This window comes from Eumetopias jubatus, unplaced genomic scaffold (genome assembly GCF_037043125.1).
Source record: "Eumetopias jubatus isolate StellerSeaLion01/CBP00866 unplaced genomic scaffold, mEumJub1_p1.0 scaffold_6, whole genome shotgun sequence".
In the NCBI taxonomy this organism is placed as follows: domain Eukaryota; kingdom Metazoa; phylum Chordata; class Mammalia; order Carnivora; family Otariidae; genus Eumetopias; species Eumetopias jubatus.
This window is the reverse complement of record NW_028274812.1, coordinates 81030242-81053193: the sequence shown is the minus strand read 5'-3', so window position 1 is coordinate 81053193 and position 22952 is coordinate 81030242. Positions and strand designations below refer to the sequence as shown.

Sequence of the window (22952 nt, the reverse complement as noted above, 5' to 3'; positions counted from 1 at the left end):
AAAGACTCTGGAAGTTTGCCCTCTCAGCCTCCTTAACTTGCTGTCCCACTTATTCAGGAAGCTTGACTGTAGGTGCCCTGCTAGGCTCTGGGGACACACTGCCACATCGATGGGCACTGCCCCATCCAGCTCACCCCTGTGCAGGCTGGGAGGCAAGAAAGACCAAGAGGAAGGGACTGATTAGTAGTGAAGCTTGGAGGGGAGCGCAGGGTGAAAGTGAGGCTGAACAGGTAAGCAGGGACCTGGCACGGTCCTTTCTTCCCTGTGCCCACCCTCCTCTGCCTCTCCTCGGGGGATCTCATTTTCTCCCATGGCTTCAGTGATCACCTGACACCTAGCTTTGAGTTCTACACATGAATACACCAACTTGATCGATAATTAACTGTGTCCAAACCAGAGTCATTCTCTTCTTTCCAAATCTGCCTTTCCTCCTGGGCTTTCTATCCTCATCAGGTTCATAAACACTTATTGTGCCGCTTCCATGCCAGAAAACCCAGCAACCCTAATACCTTCCTTCTGTTCCCCTCACATCCAGTCACCAGCTCCTGGTGGTTTGAATCCCATATACATTTTGTTTCCACCACGTTCTTATTCCCATGGCAGGCATACCTTTCGCATCTCCCCTCCTATATTGCTGAAAGGGTTTTCTTGGTGTGCATGAGGAAAGGAAGGAGAAATTTTGGGGGAGGGATATGTTGGGGCAGGAGGAAAAGGAGGAGATGTCTCCTTGACCACATTTATCAGGGTAATTTCTGAGGGTAATCATTTCATATCTGTTGTTCTTCACTAAAAATCCCTTGATGTACTGCACTGCCCTTTGAAGAAGGTCCAATTCTTTAGAATGACATTTAAGACCCTCCACAATCTACCGCCTCCATTCCCTAAGTACTTTATCATTTGTTCTTCCTGCCATCATTACCCCCTTGGTCAATACTGTAACCTCTAGTCTCACTAAACCAAGGCCTATCTCTCCTCAAATACGACATGTACTTCCTCCGGACTTCTATGACTTTTTTCCCCTTTAGCCCAAGATGCAACTTCTACCTTCTGCTTTTTGACTTCCCACGCCCCCATCTTTCAAGCCAGCTCAAATGCATTCTCTATTTTTTTAAAGATTGAATTTATTTATTTGAGAGAGAGAGAGATGGGTGGGGAGAGGGAGAGCGGAGAGCATGAGCAGGGGGAGAAGCAGGTTCCCTGCTGAGCAGGAAGCCTGATGCAAGGGTCAATCCCAGGACCCTGAGCCAAAGGCAGATGCTTAACCGACTGAGCCACCCAGGCGCCCCAAACACATTCTCCATTGAAAAGCATCTGTAGAGCCCTGAAGTCAGGCCCAATTATTTCTTTTCCCTACTACTCTAGAATTTATTACAGTATGTCCCATAAAACAGTCTATGAGCTGCATGATGTCTCCCTCACTGAGATTATGCTCCTTGGGCTCAGGGACCAAGTTTTATTTACTCATCTTCATCTCCCTCCCTCTCAGTACGTAGCAGATCATCATCCACATAGTAGGGACTCAGCAAATTTTGTTTAATTGACTTGAGTGCCTCTCTTCATTCTCTAAACTCATCGAAATGCCACAGCATTGTCGCTGTATCTAAAATCGCTGCTGATTCTACATTATCTATGCCAAGGACTAGGGCAGTGATGCACAGATAATCCCCAAATCACTTACACTGGGCTTTGAAATGCATCATGGATTTCTTTTTCCAGCAGACTGCTTTACCTTCTAAATCATATTTTCTTGCATCAACGTTAAAAATAGTTTTAATCCCCTGAGTATTTAGTAACTGCAGTGATGAAGGTAGGCCAGCTTTTGGGTGGTGAGTTAGCTGTGTAGGCTTGAGTTTAAATACTGGTTCTGTTACTTTCTAGCTGTAAGGCCTTGAGTTTATTGCTCAGTCTCTCTGAATCTGATCTCCTTCGCCAAAAAGGGATAACAATACCTATATTGTGAGGTTCCTGTAAGGAATAACTAATAAGTGCCTGACACACAATGGGCAAAGAGTCGATGATATTGCCTTATTGATTTACTTAGTCTTTCTCTCTCCTACTGGATTACTAGCTCCTTAATAGCCCAATTTTCTTTTAGTTCCTCAGTGGCCACATACCATGGAGCCTGAGAAGAGCAGACAGAGCAAGGCTTCGGTCAGTTGTTTTTGAAAGACTCAATGGGGGGATGGACAGGATGAGGGTCCCCTTAGGGGTCCGGGGCAGGGAGCCTGAGTAATAAGTTTCTGTGCCTCCACTACCTTCCCCACCATAGATTTAACAGAGGAGAGCTAGGAGTTTAGGTGATGTGGATCTGGTCTTTATTATGGGGGCAGATAGGAGGGAACTGTGTACGTGCTTCAGGTCTGTTCTGGCCTCCCGTGACAAATGGCTCTGGGGCCACAAGGCATTTGTCATGCCATTCCAGTAACAACACCTGGGACTGAATGTTTAAGTGTGAGCAGCAGTTTCTGGAGCAGAAGATTCAGACCCTGACTTGTTCCTCTTTCTTGTCCAGGGTATCAGAGATGCTGTTATATGGATGAAAACAATCAATCAAGCACAGAACTGGTTCCAGAGAAGCCCACAGCTGCAGCATGGGCAGCAGGGAACATCCCCAGGGACAGCCGTCCTCCCCTCCAGGAGTGCTTCACAGCACTGGCTGCAGTGGAGGGGAATTTTGCTTACTGTCCATGTCCTCTTTGTGAACGTGCCTGTGATTGATTAAGAGTCAGCTCTGCTTAGGAGGGTGCAGAAGGCATCTGGGGAGGAGATGACAAAGGCCTTCAGTTAATTCTGCTAAATAATCTTCTGGGGACCTTCCAATCATGGAGTGCTAACCACTAAATTGCTAATTAAGTGCCCAGTTAACCTTATTAATAGTACTAACTGCACAGGGGCCTCCTTGATTCTGCTGGAATGTATGTTAACGGGGCTATAAAAAGGCAGCCGTGTTGAGTTCTCTTGAATGTTTGCACAGGAGAAAGCATTCAGACAACAACTAAGCATTCCTTTTGACATTTGTATTAAATTGCTCATTAGGTTTATTGTGGAAGTTAAATTACTGCAAAGCACTGTCCATTAATTCCTGATGAGGCCTGAATGGCTGTGCTGATGCAAGCATGGGCTGTGGTGGAGCTGGTTAGTTATGTGTTGGCAGGCTTCTAGGTGGTCTGGATTGCTCAGGAGCCTGGAAAGGGAACAGATGCTCTAAGCAGAGGGGCTCCATTTCAGAGACGCCAGCGACCATGCAGAGGAACCAGCAGGACTGATGTGATGGGTCTCTGGAACAGACCGAGCAAGACATCATCTTTTGGCTAATAAGGTTTTCAGAGCCTAGAATGGACATGTTTATTTGATGATGGTACAAAAATCCCCGCCTCCTAGATATTTATTTGGGAAAAAATAGGAAGTATAGCATAATGGTTAAGAACAGGGGTTCTGGTGCCAGGCTGCTTGGGTTTGAATCTTGGCCAACTATCCAATTTTGAAGATACTCTGACTATACTAAGAACTTTCTGAAAAAAATATTTCAAAGAACAAATAGGAAGTTAAAGGACTATTCTTCAATTCTTTCTATCTAATAATCCATGTCTAAGTACTTCTCTGGTTCATAAACAGCCCATGCTGATGCTTTCTCTTTGAAGTTTGTAGAAATGATTCTTTACATTTTATTGACTGAACGGTGATGCAGGGAGTGGTTGGAGGTTTAAAATTTTTGCTTATTCATCTTCTCTCCAGTTGAGAGGAAGTAAGCCTTGAATTCTCCACATATGAGAAGTAGGGGCCTGTGGGTTCCCTGGCCATGCTGTGTGAGATGCTTGGGCTATCCATAAATGTAGTTCATGGTTATGTTATCTTATGAATGCATCTATTTTTCAGTTGCATTTCTACAATTACTGAATAGTTAAATGCATCCCAACTCCGCATTAACAGGTAAGTCCTCAGCGATAAAGAAACTGTTCCTGCCCTCAAGGGGACACCCAGAGCCTGAAGGCAGTGAGGGTGAAGAGGTGAAGAGAGAGAAAGGGAGCAAGGGAGACAAGAAAGGCCGCTGACGTGTAAACAATCTCAAGACAGGCTGATAACTGCTGTGACAGCAGTGGGTACTGTGTGTTAGCTCAGAGGAGAGGTCCTGAACCCAGGCAGGGTGGAGAGAAATCTCCTTGATGAAGTCTGTAAAATGAAACCCAGGGAAAGGACACTGAAGACAGAGGAGGCAGCATATGGAAAGGCTAAAGGTGAGAAGAGATTTGCAAGCAGTTTGTATGTCCTGTAGTGCGCAAAGGAGGGGGATGGGCAGGAGCTAGTGTTAAGATGAGGCTAGAAAGGAAGGCAGGACTCTCATCATGGTGTACAGAAGCCACCATGGTGTACAGAAGCTCTGTCAGCACAGAGCTTTGGATTCCTCCTGCAGCAAGTGAAGAGGTGGGCAGAGCTGATGATGGTCAGAGATGGAAGAGATACCTTGGGATAGCTTCTAAGTTTACTGGATGGCATAGACAACATAATTGCCCTTCACTTTTACCCATGAAAAATGTCAGGGCTTGAAATTGCTTTAAACTGCAAAAGTGGAAATATTATGTAAGACAATATGGGTTAAAAATTCATATTTCAACCCAGCATATTCCCTAGTTGGTGCTTAAATGAACATTTTAGAGCTTTAGAATATGTGCTTAGTGACTTTCAGTTAAAGGAGATTTAAAAACCTACTAATATTTAAAGAAAACCTAAACATAAGTGACTTTTAAGATAGAGAAGGTAGAACAGAAAAACTTTCCTAGAGATCCATTTGCCCTAACATTTTTGGACCTATTGCAGTTTTTGATTTCTTTCTTTCTTTTCTTTTCTTTTCTTTTATTTATTTATTGAGAGAGAGAGAGTGATAGAGAGAGAGCATGAGAGGGAGGAGGGTCAGAGGGAGAAGCAGACGCCCTGCTGAACAAGGAGCCCGATGTGGGACTCGATCCTGGAACTCCAGGATCATGACCAGTCCCTTAACCAACTGAGCCACCCAGGCACCCCTTTGATTTCTTTCTAATGGTTAAAAATGAAGGCCTAGTTACAAGAAGTTGGAATTATTAGCTCAAATGGTTTAGGTCCTGTTGGCTCTCAGATTCTGATTCATGACTTGGGCTGTGGTTGTGTGGGGTGGGTTCACTTACCTGGAGTTGAGACTTTGCTGCCAGCTCCTGATAATATGAGGACTGGGAGTCAGTGAGTTCTGCCTTGAACCTCTGATTTGCCAGAGTGATGCTCAGCTCCACCTTCTGCTCCAGTGGGCCCTTGGATACCTTAGTGGATTCAACTTTTCTCTCCTAAATTAAAAAAACAAAAGTCTTTTATTAACGTAAAGCACAAGCATAGGGTAATATTAAATAATATATATTGATATTGTCTCAAGAAGTGTATTTTGAAGGCTCAAGTGCTTTTAGAATTGAAATCCTATTAACTAGAATTGTCCTCTGAATTACATTGAGAGACAAAGTACCAAAGCTCCAATGAGTTAACTGTTTAGAATCCTTGAGAACACCGTAATTTTATGACTATGTGCTCTTCATGAAAGCATTTACACATATAGACACACCCATAATTCATATATACTGCCAGAGCATCACTGGGATCGTGCCACATTCTTGTGTAACTTTATGAATACTCTTTGATGAGGATCGGATTACCCAAAATAACCTAAGGACGCTAAGATATTAATACAATCTTTTTTAGAGAAGAGTCTAGACTGGTTTAATGAGACCATTTGTGCTTAAACTTCACATTGAAACTAGTTAGTAAGCACTGTCAGGTCAAGAAAGGGTTTGAAATATCTCTCAGAAGGAATGGCATATTTGGGCCACCTTTGGTAGCATGTGACTTAGAAGATAAGCACTCTTCTGAGGAGCTGGATTTGGCCTCTGATCACAAGGGCCAGGAGTCATCCTTCTTGCCGTCTGGACTGGGAACAGGCAGGAGTCTCTCACTGTTATGAATTCATCTGGGCTCCCAGGGTACAGAGCAAGCCTAGAGCTGGGTTTCAAACTTGGGGTTTGACAGATTTTCAATATTGGGTAGCCAGATGATCATGAAATCTGAACAGCTTTCTTGAAAGAGTAAAAAACATGTTTGTAGAAAATGGAATGTCTTTGGTAATGTACATATTCTCTTATTAGTGAAATTAGAGCTGTGGAGGCTGAAAGAGACCAACCAATAGAAAATGACATGAGGACGTAACAATAAAAAAATTAAAAAAAAAATGACATGAGGGACAAATCTCATGTGGGTGGTAGTCAATGTAATTTCTCCTCATTTCTTATCACAAGGTCCTCTCTTCCATGGGACAGCAACATAGCCTCTAACCTTAATAGGGCACACAGAGGATGTAGATTCACACTTACCAGACTACTGATGTTTGTTTAACAAAAAGATTTCATTCATTCATTCATTGAAGTAACACACATTAAGCATCTATATGGGTATAGAACAGTGCTAGGACATATGGGAAGTTAAAAGAAAAATATGGCATATGGTATTATCCTCTAGAAGCTTACCATTTCACTAGGCATATTTAAAGTTCACGTGAGACATTTAAATAAATTCTTTAGATGTATTAGTGAGAAGTCTTCTAATTTATCCTTAGCCACTGGATTACTTTTCCATGCTTCTCACCCAGCATCCTCAGTAATACTCTATTACCTATGGAATAAAAATCCAAACTATTTTCCTGACGTCAAGGCTCTCTCCAGTCTGATCCCAATCTGATTGAACGATTTTATTTATTTTTTATTTTTTATATATTTTTTTCATTAAAATTTGTTTATTAAACTACTGAGTAGGCCCAGGTAGGATATCCTATTTTTTAAAAGTTTTTATTTAAATTCCAGTTAGTTAAATTACACCATTATATTAGTTTCAGGTGTATGATATAGTGATTCAATACTTCATACATCACCCTGTGCTCATCATGACAAGTTCACTCCTTAATCCCCATCACCTATTTCACCCATCCCCCAACCCACCCCCCCTCTGGTAACCATCAGTTTGTTCTCTATAGTTCAGAGTCTGTTTCTTGGTTTCTCTCTCTCTCTCTTCCCCCCTCCATGTTCATCTGTTTCATTTCTTAAATTCCACATGTGAGTGAAATCATATGGTATTTGTCTTTCTCTGACTGACTTATTTAGCTTAGCATTATGCTCTCTAGCTCCATCCACATCCTTGCAAATGGCAAGATTTCATCCTTTTTGATGGCTGAATAATATTCCATTGCATACATATACACCACATCTTCTTTATCCGTTCATCAGCTGATAGATATTTGGGCTGTTTCCATAATTTGGCTATTGTAAATAATGCTGCTATAAACATAGGGGTGCATGTATCCATTTGAATTAGTGTTTTTGTATTATTTGGATAAATACCTAATAGTGCAATTACTGGGTTGGAGGGTAATTCTATTTTTAACTGTTTGAGGAACCTCCGTATTGTTCTCCACAGTCCATCAGTTTGCATTCCCATCAATAGTGCAAGAGGGTTCCTTTTTCACTGCATCCTTGCCAACACCTATTATTTCTTGTGTTGTTGATTTTACTGGTTCTGACAGGTGTGAGGTGATATCTCATTGTAGTTTTGATTTGTATTTCCCTGATGATGAGTGATGATGAGCATCTTTTCAGATGTCTCTTGGCCATCTGTATGTCTTCTTTGGAAAAATGTCTGTTCATGTCTTCTGCCCTTTTTTAAATTGGATTATTTGTTTCTTGGGTGTTGAGTTTTACAAGTTCTTTATATATTCTGGATACTAACCTTTTATCAGATATGCCATTGACAATTATCTTCTCCCATTCCGTAGGCTGCATTTTAGTTTTATTGATTGTTTTTTCCATGTGTAGAAGCTTTTTATTTTGATGTAGTCCCAATAGTTTATTTTTTGCTTTTATTTCCCTTGCCTTAGGAGATATATCTAGAAATAAGTTGCTATGGCTGACGTCAAAGAGGTTACTGCCTGTATTCCCTTCTAGGATTTTTATGGTTTCCTGTCTCACATTTAGGTCTTTAATACATTTTGAATTTATTTTTGTGTATGGTATAATAAGGTGGTCCAATTTCTTTCTTTTGCATGTTGCTGTCCAGTTTTCCCAATGTTATTTGTTGAAGAGACTGTCATTTTCCCAGTGGATATTCTCTCCTGCTTTGTTGAAGATTAGTTGACCATATAGTTGTGGGTTTATTTTGGGGTTTTCAATTCGGTTCTATTGATCTATATGTCTATTTTTTGTGCCAGTACCATACTGTTTTGATTACTACAGCTTTGTAATATAGCTTGAAGTCCAGAATTGTGATGCCTCCAGCTTTGCTCTTCTTTTTCAAGATAGCTTTGGCTATTTGGGGTCTTTTGTGGTTCCATACAATTTTTAAGATTCTTTGTTCTAGCTCTGTGAAAAATCCTATTAGTATTTTGATAGGGATTGCATTAAATGTGTAAATTACTTTGGGTAGTATAGACATTTTAACAATATTTATTCTTCCAATCCATGAGCAAGGAATGCCTTTCCATTTCTTTGTATCATCTTCAGTTTCTTTCGTCAGTATTTTATAATTTTCAGAGTACAGGTTTTTCACCTCTTTGCTTAGGTTTATTCCTAGATATCTTATTTTTTTTGGTGCAATTATAAATGGAATTGTTGCTGCTCAAACAATTGTAGTCCGTGTCATTTCTCCTTGCACTGACTACCAGATAGCTTGTTCACTGTTGATGAGATATCACATCGCTTGTGCTAATTTCCTGACTGGAGACCCTCCTCACTGCTCCCCATGCTCACCTCCAGCACTAAAACATGGGGACACACACATACACACTTTTTTTACTTCTTACTAATATTTTATGGTTCATTTAAAATAATATTTTCTCTGATCACTCAGGGCAGAAATCTTTGCCTCCTCTAAACTCCTGGAGCAATGAATAATATTTGAATTTCTCATTTAATACCTATGCCATACTCACCTACAGTCTTTTTATATGCTAATCTTGTCACCCCACATATAATCTACTGAATCCAGTATGATTCTCACACTTCATTAAATCTCCCAAAGTTAAAAAAAAAAGGGGGCCACTTATGCACAAAACTCTCTGTGAATATACATGACTGGGGGTTACATGCTTTGCAACCTGTTCTGGTCTATCATTTTGTTCCATTCTATACATCTGCCATCTTCAAGTACAGCATTTAGATTATTTTGTACTTATTCTGCATCATAAATTTCTTGAAGGCAGGAACCGTGTCTTATTCATCTTAGAATCTTTGGCACATACCCCGATGTCTGGCACGTGAGAGGATTTTCGTAAAATGTTGGTGAATGAAAGAATAAGTGATAGATGCAGGTGGTGAAAAGGATAAGAGAGGGATGTGGTGAATATGAAATGAAATGTTCAGGGGATATTTACTGCAGAAGGGGGGACCTATATTAGATTTTGAAGAACATGGGACACAAGTAATGTGGGAAAAGAGAAGGCAAACTAGAATTGTCTTTGAAATTTTATAGTAAATACATTTAATCTTAATAATTCTTTCCAACAGCACTTTTCACTGTTTATGGAATAGTATTTTTGAGAAAAATGGAAATTTTAATTCTTTGTTCATAGCAATAGTTCCAGCAAATCCATAGCAATCTGGCCTACAGGCCAGATAGAATGGCCAGCGGGTTTCTCATCCCTGAATTTTCACGTAGAGCTGGTGAGACTGAACTTCTTGTCCTTCTCGTCCTCACTGTCTGGGCTTTGATCCATGCCTTGCGGCGAGGTTCCCAGGAGAGGAAAGGGTAGTGAAGTCTCACAAACCACAGGGAAGTTAAGTCTGGTTGCAGTGGCAGCGTAAGGATGAGAAGATCTGGGCTCAGACGTGTCACCCCTGTACTCCTGCTCCCTTCTGAACTTGCTGCCCACCTCGTGCTGCTCCAGCCCTGTCACTCCTGAGTAAAGAGGACAGTTTCCCTGCTTCAGCATCAAATGTCTGGATCAAGGATTTTGGAGCAGTTAAAATGTCCCCCTTTTTTGATAGCCGACATTAAATTCTGTAACATATCTTCTCCTCCTTCATGCCTTTTCACACAAAGAGAGCAGTGCAGCCCGCGTTCCTCTTTGCCTGAGAATACCGATTTTATTTTTCCCCATTTGACATGCAGGATTTCAATCATTTTGATATTTGTCTGACCTATTCATGCTGGCCATGACTGAAAGCAAAACTTCTACCCTTACTGTCAGCACAAGAATACACTTTAGTGGAGAAGGAGCTTGACTGATTGATTGATAGGTTTTATTCATTCATTTATTCTAGTGCTTGGTGAGTACCTGCTGTAGATGAGGTTCTCTTAGGTACTGGGAGAAAAAGGGCCCCTGCAGTCCTGGAGTTTATTTTATTTTATTTATTTTTTTTAAAGAATCTATTTATTTACTTGAGAGAGAGAATGAGAGAGAGAGAGAGAGCATGAGAGGGGGGAGGGTCCGAGGGAGAAGCAGACTCCCTGCTGAGAGGGAGTCCGATGTGGGACTCAATCCCGGGACTCCAGGATCATGACCTGAGCTGAAGGCAGTCGCTTAACCAACTGAGCCACCCAGGCGCCCTGCAGTCCTGGAGTTTATAATTAAGTTGCTTCTTGCAATTCCTCCCACCTTATTCTAGTTTTCAATCTATTTTTCCTTCAGTCCCCAGAGGAAGGAATAATACCAAATAGAACAAAGTCACTGACTCTTAATTGGAGTGATAAAAATGCAGCACTAGTAATACTAAATGGCCAATTCACCCATTCTCTTTTCTTGTGTTACTAATAAAACAAAACCAGGCATGTGAAGAGCTAGATTGACTCTCAGAACTTCTTACTATTGTAGGCTTCTTGGTGTCATTGAAGAGTGTGACATCCAGAGTGAGAGGGAAGGGTCCAAGGGAGACATTGGCAACATCTGGAAATTAAAAACATTACAGGCACAAAAATGAGATTGGAGAAGTTTACATTAGAACAAGGTCAAAATTTCATATACTTTTTCTGTCATTCTGGAATTTACAGATGTGGGGTGCCTTCTTACTTATTTTTTTTAAGATCACATAAATATGTTCTTGAGAAAAATATAACTCATACTTTTGATCCTAGCTGAATTCTCCATTCTTCTCTTCTAGGTGCTATCCTAGTTTGGGGCCATCCTAAATATGTTACAGTTAAATGGTTTTGCCAATGAGATCTGCTAATTTTTCCACTTGTGAATATATAAAGGGTGCAAGACAGATATTTATCTTGAACTTATTTGAAAATATTGGTAATGGTTGTCTCCAAGTTGAAGGATAATGGGTGATTTGGCTTTACCTTTATTCTTTTCTAGATTTTCAAGATTTATACAATGCATTTAAATTATTTTATAAAGTTAAAAATATCAGCTTTGAGAAAGTATATTATAAATTCTGTCAACTTCAATTAAGGATTGCTTTTTAAATAATATACTTTCATGATCATTTAAATTAAGGTTCATGAGCAGGTGAATGAGGAGATCTAAGCTTACCTGTAGAAAACACAGGGGTCTCACCAGGCTCTCCGAATGTCTCCGCTGTAGATATTTCATCTTTTCTATCACCACAGCAGAAAAGAAAGAAGAGGTGGTGAAAAGGAGCTTGATAACAATAGGGGAAATGCACTTACTTTTCCTATACTCAATAGACCTAAAAATTAGAGAAAACCCCTTTAAAACTGGGTTTGCCTATTTCTTTCATTATAGAAGTAACCTTCAAATATATTTTCATTGAAGAAAAATTCAAACAACTCCTGAAAATGGTTATGTTTGAATCCAGGGTTTTCCATAAGCATCTTTCATGTGGTCCTCGGGAGCATTTTCACCATATGCAAGACTGGTCTTTGGGGCTTGATGTTTTATAGTCCCATTGTGTTTGCACTGTGTCCTTGACATCAAAGATAATTGCATGACATGATCTATGACTGAATGTTCTTGCTAAAATCTCAGATCCTCAAACCTGCATATCCTTAAGTTTATTTACTAAAATACCTCTTGTGGTTGTAGTAATAGGAGAGAGGGAGATTTCTGGATAATGCAGGAGTATTAAATCCCTATTCTGGACACAACCATTGTCTGCAGGAGTTATGGGTAGGTTTGCAGTGGCAGTCTGGAAGATGTCTAAGGGCAAATCCAAGGGCATGGTTGTACAGCTGTCTGTTATAACATTGGCCCATTCTAGCAAGCTTTATATAGAAAGGAGTAGCAGTAGTGATACCTTTTGAAGCTCACTGAAAAATTTGTTACTATAAGCTATTAGATCTTATTAGCTTGTGTCTGTATTAGTACAATTTAGTCATAGTTGACCAATATATCTGATCCAGTTTTCTGTGATTCACGATGATGGGAAGACCAAAGGGAATGGCTAGGTGCTCTGTGTTGTAAGGTCATCTTGACTGGCTACAGACAATGGGACCATCTACATACATATTTCTAACACATGCAATTTTCCCAAAGTTCTACCAATCAGAATAGATGTAAACATGGAGGACTATATTGGTGCACACAGGCTAAATATAAATTCAGATTGTTTTGGAATTAGGTATTCTTGTTTGTTTCTACTGGTATTATGCTGTATACTCAAGAAATAGTTTTTATGGATATCATATTTGTAAAGATCTCATATCAAACATTAGAGCATTTGTGACTTAGACAATTTTCCTTTTTTCTTTCACTTTTTAGAACTTTGTTCATAGTACGATCTCTTTCCCCCTATTATAACTTTGGTATCCTTGTTTTACCTTGCTGTAAAAAAGAAAACAACCAAGAGGAATAGTTATTAAAGTGCTGGCTATGGCATTAGTTACAAGTCAACAGCCCACTTTGTGCTGGATCCTGTGTCAGATGTTATTTCCTCATCCTTTGCCACTGGGTGTGATTCTGCTGTGACAGTGGCAATCTAGACCATCACTTAGAAACTTTAATTTGGGAAGCTGGGACACTGGGTTCTTCCACTGGTTTTTATTTTAAAGTCATTTGAAACTGGCAGATTTATGGGCTACTCAGGTGAGAAAATTTCCTGTTTTGTCTTCCTAGAAAGGTTTGAAATAAGAGGCCTGCCTTTCTGCCTGCCTGCCTGCCTGCCTTCCTTCCTTCCTTCCCAACTTGGTAATCATAGTTAATGTAAAGTGTTTGTCTCTTGCTCCTTAGCAATTCTTTCTAAAGATTTCTAAATTCTAAAGAGTGGTTGGGTAGATGTATCAATTAACAAAAATATATGAGGATTTTGCTCAAGTCTGTGGTGGTGGGTGGAGAGATACAAAAGGGTTCCTGCCCTTGAGGAGTTTAAACTCTTACAGGAAAATAGGGTAAAGCACGGAAGTGTTAAGTAAAAATGTAAGTGCCAAAAAGAGTACAAAGTTCAAAGCAGGAAAATATTGCTGCAGGCTCCAATAGGCTGTTAAGACATCATGGGATCCAGGTGGGACTCCACTAGGAGTGTGAAGGAGAGCAGGGATTTGGATAGGGAAGGTCTGGGCAAGAGGGAAAGGCCAGGGGTCAGAGTCCAGGATGAGGAAGGTGTGGCCTGTGCGCAGTGAGGAACGGCATGGTGGCAACAGCGGGATCATGGGTAATGGACGCAAAGTTGGAAAGGTCAGGGGGTGAAAGGTCTTAATTGATGAGTTTGGCCTCTGCTCTGCCTCAGTGAAGGTCCTGGCAGGACACAGATGGCTCACTCATTGTGGGGTAATTTGAGGAAAGTTTAAAAAAGGAATTACTAAGTTGTGGGAAGAGTATAAGAGCAACCACAAGGTCAAGTGCAGTACCCCAGGGCTGGTAACAGTGGGGTGCTCAAACTACCCTTAGTTCAGTTGCCATGAACCAGAGACAGAGAAGGATCTGTGGAAAGGCTGCTTGACAGGAGCTGAGATGAAGTTGAAGGAGGACAACAGCTTTTGAAGACTTTGCAAGTTGAGGGTGAGGGGAGTTGAGAAATGCACTCACCTCATTCTCTCCTCTCCCTCTGATCTCCTGCTCCCCACCGGCTGGCCCTACCTAGGAGTCAGGGCAAAGGATGCACGTGACTCGATCCTTACCAATCAGCCTTCAGTACACAGAACATGAGGGGAACAGGGGGCAGAGGATGTTCAGAAGGGTAAGAGGAAGATGTAGGACTCTTTTGAAAGTCACTGAACAGGGCTCAATGTAAGGAATTTTTCAGACGTATTAATCCAGCAGCAGTTATGCCAGTTAAGGAGGGGAAATGGTTAGAGGCAGGGAAATCCATTAGGGAGACCAGATTTGACATTCTTCACAGTGTAAATTAGTAAGGTCTTGGAAGAAGTTGTTGGCAAAGGGAATAGAAATGAAGGAACAAATGTGAAAAGCATTATAAAGAATCGTCAGTAATTCCTACAATACCGAATTTGTGTCTCTCTTAGTATTATCTTCAGCATTAGATTTCTAAATGTTATAAAATGTATGTAATTTGTGTTTACAGTTTGCCTCTCTTCTTTAATCATTTTATCTAATTACTTTTCCTTGCCTTTTTCTCATTTTGATTTTCTTATTTGATATTCAGTTCTTGTTGAGAGTATAGCTCAGTGCTTCGGTAATTTAGTTTGAGAACTACTAAAGCTTTACAGAATGCCAAGTGAGAGTTCAAAATGCAGGCTGCTCTCTGATTGTATTAGTATTTTCCTGATGTAACTAACAGTTTACCATAAATTCTAAAAATCAAACTATTTAAAAAAATTGTTCTTTATCTTATGACTGAAAATACACATTAGATACTTCAGACATAGTAATGAATCCATTTTATCTGCAAACATGGTGCCAACATCTATCTCAGTCTTTAGGGTCTATCCACTTCCCCCTTATATACTCATTTATCTTTAGCGCAGTCTATGCATAATTTGTCTGTCAGAATAACCTACACAGATCTCAGTGCTGACATAATATCATAAAGGCACAATAGCTCAGTCTCACTCCATTATATGATCTTTCAAAAGTCAAAAGCATGCTGCACTCTATTTTGGGTACTTACCTCTCAGGGAAGTGTCTCAGTTTTAGTCTCTGCAGAAAGATAAAAAGTAATTTTATCAGGAGAAAATGTCAACTGAAGAGCTAAAGTCTATTTTCATCCCCTTTTCCCTTTAAATTCACTTCAACCAGCCTGTACAATGCTATTTTGCAAAAATAAAATTCTCGTTGGCCTTACCAGATATCTCTAAGCATTTCTTCAACTAACTCTTATGCAGTGGAAACCTACTGAGCTGGGAGCTATTCGGACAGCATTCCAACATACAGCGTTTAGGCTCACCTGCTGAAGAAGACCCAGGTGCTCCTGGGAACTGCTGAAATTTCTTCCAATGTCGAAGAGGCAGAAAGCGTCCTGCTGGCAGAGGCTGACCCGGTCCTGGTATTCCCTCGGCTCAGGGATGCGATCCAGAAAGATCCGATATGCTTCCCACACTGCTTCCTGGCACACTGCGATACAGCACACTTAGGAGCAGAAAATGGCCACAGCCCGAGATGATTCCCGTTTCCCAGCCCAAGCATAATCTCAGAACATGGAGCGCTCTTTTATGGCTTATGTGGACACACTCATTTATAGTGCACAGAAATTAATTCATTTAGCAAATACATATTGAACCCCTCTGTGTGTTACAGAGCAAAACAAAAGAAGGAGGACAGGAAATATGAGAGAGAGAGGCTGTAATTTAAAATAGGGCAGTTGAGGAAGGCCTCACTATAGGGTGACTCTTGAGCAGTATGGAAAAGGCCTCAAGGCCGGAGAATGCTCTGAACATTGACGGAAGAGCAAAGAGCTCTGTCAGTGTGACCAGGGCAAGGGTAACAGTAAAAGAGGATGAAGACAGAAAGATGTGGTGAGGGGAACAGAGACCGTGTAGGGCCTTGTGGACCAATAATCTTCAGACTGGGGCATAGGTACCCGGCTGTATTTAAAGACTTTTCAAGGGATAAAGAGGCACACGGACAATTTAAAGAGAATCTATATCTAGGTCTCATTTTTCCTATCATGCCTTCCTAAAGTCCGTCCGCCTGAGGACCCACCTTTCCTTTTCCCCATTCCCTTTGGCCTGCATCCTTCCCCTATTCATCCCTCCTTAATCTTACTGCAGCACAGTGCCTCTAGGTTGCCACACAAGGGGACCATGTCAAATAGTATTGTTGAGGTTAAGAAACCAAGTGAACTCAGTTGAGGGTAACACTTGTTTTTGCAGCAGGGTGGTTTCTGATTCTTTGCTTTCAACACGTTAGAAGAATGGCCGACTGACACATGAAAAAGTGCTCAACATCACTTGGCGTCAGGGACATACAAATCAAAACCTCAATGAGATACCACCTCACACCCGTCAGAATGGCTAAAATTAACAAGTCAGGAAACGACAGATGTTGGCGAGGATGCGGAGAAAGGGGAACCCTCCCACACTGTTGGTGAGAATGCAAGATGGTGCAGCCACTCTGGAAAACAGTATGGAGGTTCCTCAAAAAGTTGAAAATAGAGCTACCCTATGACCCAGCAATTGCACTACTGGGTATTTACCCCAAAGATACAAATGTAGTGATCTAAAGGGGCATGTGCACCCCAATGTTTATAGCAGCAATGTCCACAGTAGCCAAACTACAGAAAGAGCCTAGATGTCCATTGACAGATGAATGGATAAAGAAGATGCGGTATATATATACAATGGAATATTATGCAGCTATCAAAAAAATGAAATCTTGCCATTTGCAATGATGTGGATGGAACTAGAGGGTATTATGCTAAGTGAAATAAGTCAATCAGAGAAAGACAAGTATCATATGATCTCACTGATACGAAGAATTTGAGAAACAAGAGTGAGGATCATAGGGGAAGGGAGGGAAAAATGAAACAAGATGAAACCAGAGAGGGAGACAAACCATAAGAGACTCTTAATCTCAGGAACAAACTGAGGGTTCCTGGAGGGGAGAGGGGTGGGAGGGATGGGGTGGTTGGGTGATATACATTGGGGAGGTATGTGCTATGGTGAGCGCTGTGAATTGTGTAAGACTGATGAACCACAGACCTGTACCCCTGAAACAAATAATACATTATATGTTAATAACACACACACACACACACACACACACACACACACACACAAAACCCCCACCCCAAAAACACATTAGAAGAAGTCCTAATGGAGTTGACAGCTGACAAATCATTAAAAATAATGACAGATCATGATGTTATTGTTAGCATATAATGCCAAATCTACTTAAAGAATAAAGATATTACTATAACTGGGTGTTATATGCAAACAATGAATCATGGAACACTACATCAAAAACTAATTATGTAATGTATGGTGATTAACATAACATAATAAAAAAAAAGATATTGCTATAACAAAACTCCCATCTGTTTCCATCCACTTATTTACATTTAAGTTTTCTCAGCATTTAAGGGAAACTAAGTAAAAAAATAGGGATAAAACTGATGCTAAATCCTGTCTCATTTTGGCAACACATAATATGAATAATAAGTAATGGTACATGAACTAATGTGAGGAACAACATCAGAGCAACTCCATGTATCCAGAGGCTGAAGCTAATGAAACTTAAGGTATAGGCCCTTCATTTAAACTGGACTCTTCCAAAGTCTTTTTCCTAAATTTGTATTTATAAATGTTAGTACCCACAAAACCTGTATTTGATCTTATATCTGTCAATAGAAATTTACTTACATTTTTTGTTAAATTTGCATCTGTTTTAATCAATTATATATTAAAAGTAATTATAAATGCAACTGAAGCCAGAAGAAATTTCTTTGTACACATAAAACCTATAGTAACAGGAAATAAAATCTGTAATTTAAATTTATATACATATTTTTGTTACTGAGAAGTATGTAAGAGTAACCACTAACAGACTTTCAAGCATAAAATAAATTATATTAAGATAAGGCTGTGAAGTGGGAAGTGGAGTGGAAATGTGGATGTATGAAGAAAAAGGATCCCTGTGGCATTTCTTACTGTTGAGAAGAGTACATGAAGGCATGTACTACGGAGTATTTGATGGTAACTACTGAGTAGCTGTGGCAGATTCTACTGGATGCATACGAATGCTCTAATTTTTGTTTTATTTTCATTATCAATATTTACAACTCACCAAAAGTTGCATCTTATCTAATTATTTAAACTTATGATGAAAAACTTTAGATGTTAACTGAAAAGCATGCAAGTGGGTACATAGTTTAAAAATTATTTTAGAGTATTAAGTGAGGGTAAAAAGTTAGATCTGACATCTGTCACAAGCAATTATAGTATGTTGATTTTTACCTCAGGAGGAATGGGGAGCAATTGGAGGCTTTAGGGCAGAAGCTGACATCATCTGACTTTCTAAAGAAACTCTGCCTGCCTGCTGAGAAAAGGGGTTGGGGGAAGGAACAAGGTGAGAGAAGACCAGTTTGGAGACTCTTACTCCTATGCTTTATCCCCCCCCCTCATTCCCCATTTTTAGATGTCTGGATTTTTCTTAACTTTTTGTTTTAAGAGGCAAAGAGAATTCCAGATCAATAGAAGCTCAGGTTATTTACCAGAAGCCACCTCACCAGAACCCATAAAGCCAGGAGCGGGTGCCATCCCTTCCACCTCAAATGTGTCATCGAATTTTCCACACCTGGGAAAGTAACAGGGGTCAGCACACCTGGGGAGCAAGTGAATAGCCTCACCGGGAGAACCCACTTTTGTGAATGTTATCTTTTACCTGCCAAGCAAGGACCAGAGGGTTGTAATGCCTTTTCCAATACCAACAATCATGCAGTCTTTTCAATCTTCATGTCTACTCAAGGGTCTACACACAATGCAAGAAGGAAACAACATTTGAATATCTTGAGACTTGCCCAAATCTTAAGAGTTGTGTGTCCAATCTAAGCGGACCAGTTGCCCTTGCTTTTTTTGTCATCTTACTCCACACTCTCTTTCGGGGTGTTATTTTGACCTTCCATCTCTCCCCAATGCAATAAAACTGTTAATTTAGTTCAAAACACATTTAAGTGCCAGAGATATAGCATTTATAGGTATATAAAATCAAGTAGTGCTGCCTTTGAGGTCTTAGTGTTGGTGACTTTCACTGATAATATCTGTGTGTGAAACATCTGGGAGAACATAATGTGATAATCCATCTATTTACCAATTCAACGTACCCTCAGGCATGTTGCTTTTGGTCTCAGATTAAATCTTCTTTTTATTTCAGTCCAATTTAAGGCTTGTTTTTGGTGCCTGAGTCCTCCTAGCTCTGCTCCTTTCTCTGCTGCCCTTTCTCCTACTTCAGAGACGTAGAACACCCTCACCCCCATGAATATCTCCTTTTTGCAAAGGCTCAGAGAACTTTCTCCCTGAAGCACAAATGTCTGAAGCTGCTTAAAAAATTATTGCCCAGAGAGGAGAGATCACAGCCAACACCACAGAAATACAAACAATTATAAGAGAATATTATGAAAAATTATCTGCCAACAAATTGGGCAATCTGAAAGAAATGAATAAATTCCTAGAAACATATAAACTACCAAAAACAGGAAAAAATAGAAAACTTGAACAGAACAATAACCAGCAAAGAAATTGAATCAGCAATAAAAAAAATCTCCCAACAAAGTCCAGGGCCAGAGGCTTCCCAGGGGAATTCTACCAAACATTTAAGGAAGAATTAATACCTATTCTTCTCAAACTGTTCCAAAAAGTAGAAATGGAAGTACACTTCTAAACTCATTCTATGAGGCCAACATTACCTTGATCCCAAAACCAGATGAAAATCACACTAAAAAAGAACTACAGGCCAAAAATCCCTGATGAACATGGATTAAAATATTCTCAACAAAATCTAGCAAATTGCATCCAACAGTTCATTAAAAGAATCATTCACCATGATCAAGTGGGATTTATTCCTGGGTTGCAAAGGTGGTTCAATATTCACAAATCAATCAATGTGATACACCACATTATAAAAGAAAGGATAAGAACCATAAGATCTTCTCAATAGATGCAGAAAAAGCATTTGACAAAGTATAACATCCAATCTTAATAAAAACCCTCAACAAAGTAGGGATAGAGGGAACATACATCAACATCATAAAGGTCATATACAAAAGACCCACAGCTAATATCATCCTTAACCAGGAAAAACTGAGAGCTTTTCCTCTACAGTCAGGAACTAGATAGGGATGTCCACTCTCACCATTACCATTACTGGAAGTCCTAGCCTTAGCAATCAGACAACAAAAAGAAATAAAAGGCATCCCTAGCAATCAGACAACAAAAAGAAATAAAAGTCACCCAAATAGGCAAGGAAAAAGTCAAACTTTCACTATTTGCAGATGACATGTAGAAAACTCAAAAGATTCTACTAAAAATTTGCTAGAACTGATACATGAATTCGGTAAAATCACAGGACACAAAATTAACATACAGAAGTCTGTTGTATTTCTATACACCAATAATGCAGCAGTAGAAAGAGAAAGCAAGGAATTGATTTCATATAATTGTACCAAAACCCATAAGATACCTAGGAATAAACCTAAACAAAGAGGTAAAAGATCTGCACTCTGAAAACTATAAAATGCTAGTGAAAGAAATTGAAGACGACACAAAGAAATGGAAAAACATCCCATGCTCATGTACAGGAATAACAAAGATTGTTAAAATGTCTGTACTACCCAAGCAATCTACACATTTAGTGCAATTCCTATCAAAATACCAACAGCATTTTTCATAGAGCTAGAACAAACAATCCTAAAATATCTATGGAACCACAAAAGATCCTGAATAGCCAAAGCAATACTGACAAAGAAAAGCAAAGCTGGAAGCATCACAATTCTGGACTTCAAGCTCTATTACAAAGCTGCACTGATCAAGTCAGTATGGTACTGGCACAAACACACACATATATCAATGGAACAGAATAGAAAACCCAGCAATAAACCCACAACTATATGATCAACTAATCTTCGACAAAGCAGGAGAGAATATCCAATGGAAAAAGGACAGTCTCTTCAACAAATGGTGCAGGGAAAACTGGACAGCAACATGTAAAAGAATGAAACTGGACCACTTTATTATACCATACACAAAAATAAATTCAAAATGTATTAAAGACCTAAATGTGAGACAGGAAACCGTCAAAATCCTAGAGGAGGACAAAGGTAGTAACCTCTTTGACACTGGCCAGAGCAACTTCTTAGTAGACATGTCTCCTGAGGCAAGGGAAACAAAAGCATAAAAGGAACTATTGGGATTTCATCAAGATAAAAAGCTTCTGCACAGCAAAGGAAACAGGAGACAAAACTAAAGGCAGAATGGGAGAAGATATTTGAAATGACATATCTGATAAAGGGTTAGTATCCAAAGTATATAAAGAACTTATAAAACTCAACACCCAACACCCAAAAAACAAATAATCCAATTTAAAAATGGTTAGAAGACATGAATAGACATTCTTCCAAAGAAGACCTATGGATGACTAATAGACACATGAAAAGATGCTCAACATCACTCATCATCAGGGAAATGCAAATCAAACTTACAATGATCTATCATCTCACACATGTCAGAATGGCTAAAATGAACAACACATGTTGGTGAGGATGTGGAGAAAGGGGAACCCTCTTGCACTGTTGGTGAGAATGCAAACTGGTACAGCCACTCTAGAGAACAGTATGGAGAGTCCTCAAAAAGTTAAAAATAGAACTATCCTATGATCCACAATTGCATTACTAGATATTTACCCAAAGGATACAAAAACACGGATTTGAAGGGGTACATACATCCCGACGTTTATAGAAGCATTATCAACAATAGCCAAACTATGGAGAGAGCCCAAAGATCCAGTGACTGATGAATGGATAAAGAAGATATGGTACGTACACATAATGGAATATTACTCAGCCATCAAAAAGAATGAAATCTTGCCATTTGCAATGATGTGGATGGAGCTAGATTGTATTAAGCTAAGTAAAATAAGTCAGTCAGAGAAAGACAAATAGTATGTGGAATTTAAGAAATGAAACAGATGAACATAGGGGGTAAAAGAGAGAGAGGCAAACTATAAGACAGACTCTTAACTATAAAGAACAAACTGAGGGTTGTTGAGGGAGGTGATGGGGGGAATGGGTTAAATGGGTGATGGGTATTAAGGAGGGCACTTGTGTTGAGCACTGGTTGTTATATGTAAGTGATGAATTACTAAATTCTACTCCTGAAACTAATATTATACTCCATGTTAACTAACTGGAATTTAACTAAAAACTTGAAACTTCAGAAAAAAAGAATTATTTCTCTGGGGCATTGTCATTTATAGGGATTAAAATGTTAATGATGATACAGGGACCAGTAGTTTTTCTTTAGACTTTTTGAGGAGCAGGTTCTTTTGGTGACTGCTCTGATGTCATTTTTCTGACCTCCTGGAGGCTTACTTAGCACAGAGCAGGAGGTGTAGAATCTTTCTGTGATCGGGAGAACCAGAGCACCAGCCCATGTCCCACCAGGAGAGATCCCCCACCTTTACCAAGGGGGCATCAAAAGAACCCTTGAAAGTTGAAGCATCAAAGGATCTCAGGGCTGGGAGCAGTCTGAAAACTTCTGAAAGCTGGATTTTTCTAACCCTTTAACTTACCTGTTATCTAACTTACAGCACCATCCTTCCCTAAATCTACCAGGAGAGATTTCCACAGGGATTCTAGGGAAATCCAGAACTTTGCCTCTTCAGTCTTCCCACAGTTGCTGGGCAATGCCTGAAATCTGACCACAGTGTCTTAATCTTTCTGCTGAAAGCTACACTGTAGGCTCTTTGGCGATGTGGGAAGAACCCCAGGGAACATGTATCCTGGAGGCCAGGCGTGCCCTGGGATAGTCATTCACATTTGTAAGGATTAGGTTAGACCAATGGTGTGTAAAAAGCCTGCCACCGTGTTGGGCACGCATTAGATGGAGAG

General features: G+C 39.9%; 1 protein-coding gene across 1 annotated transcript in view; it reads right to left on the bottom strand.

The window, feature by feature from the left end:
* The window catches only part of IMPG1 (interphotoreceptor matrix proteoglycan 1), a 124801-nt gene that overhangs the window by 75163 nt on the left and 26686 nt on the right, over positions 1-22952 (bottom strand). The window contains 6 exon segments of the mRNA XM_088024314.1: positions 5160-5312; positions 7448-7471; positions 10860-10939; positions 11531-11595; positions 15024-15052; positions 15300-15466. Of these exon segments, the coding sequence (XP_087880440.1) occupies positions 5160-5312; positions 7448-7471; positions 10860-10939; positions 11531-11595; positions 15024-15052; positions 15300-15466 (518 nt within the window).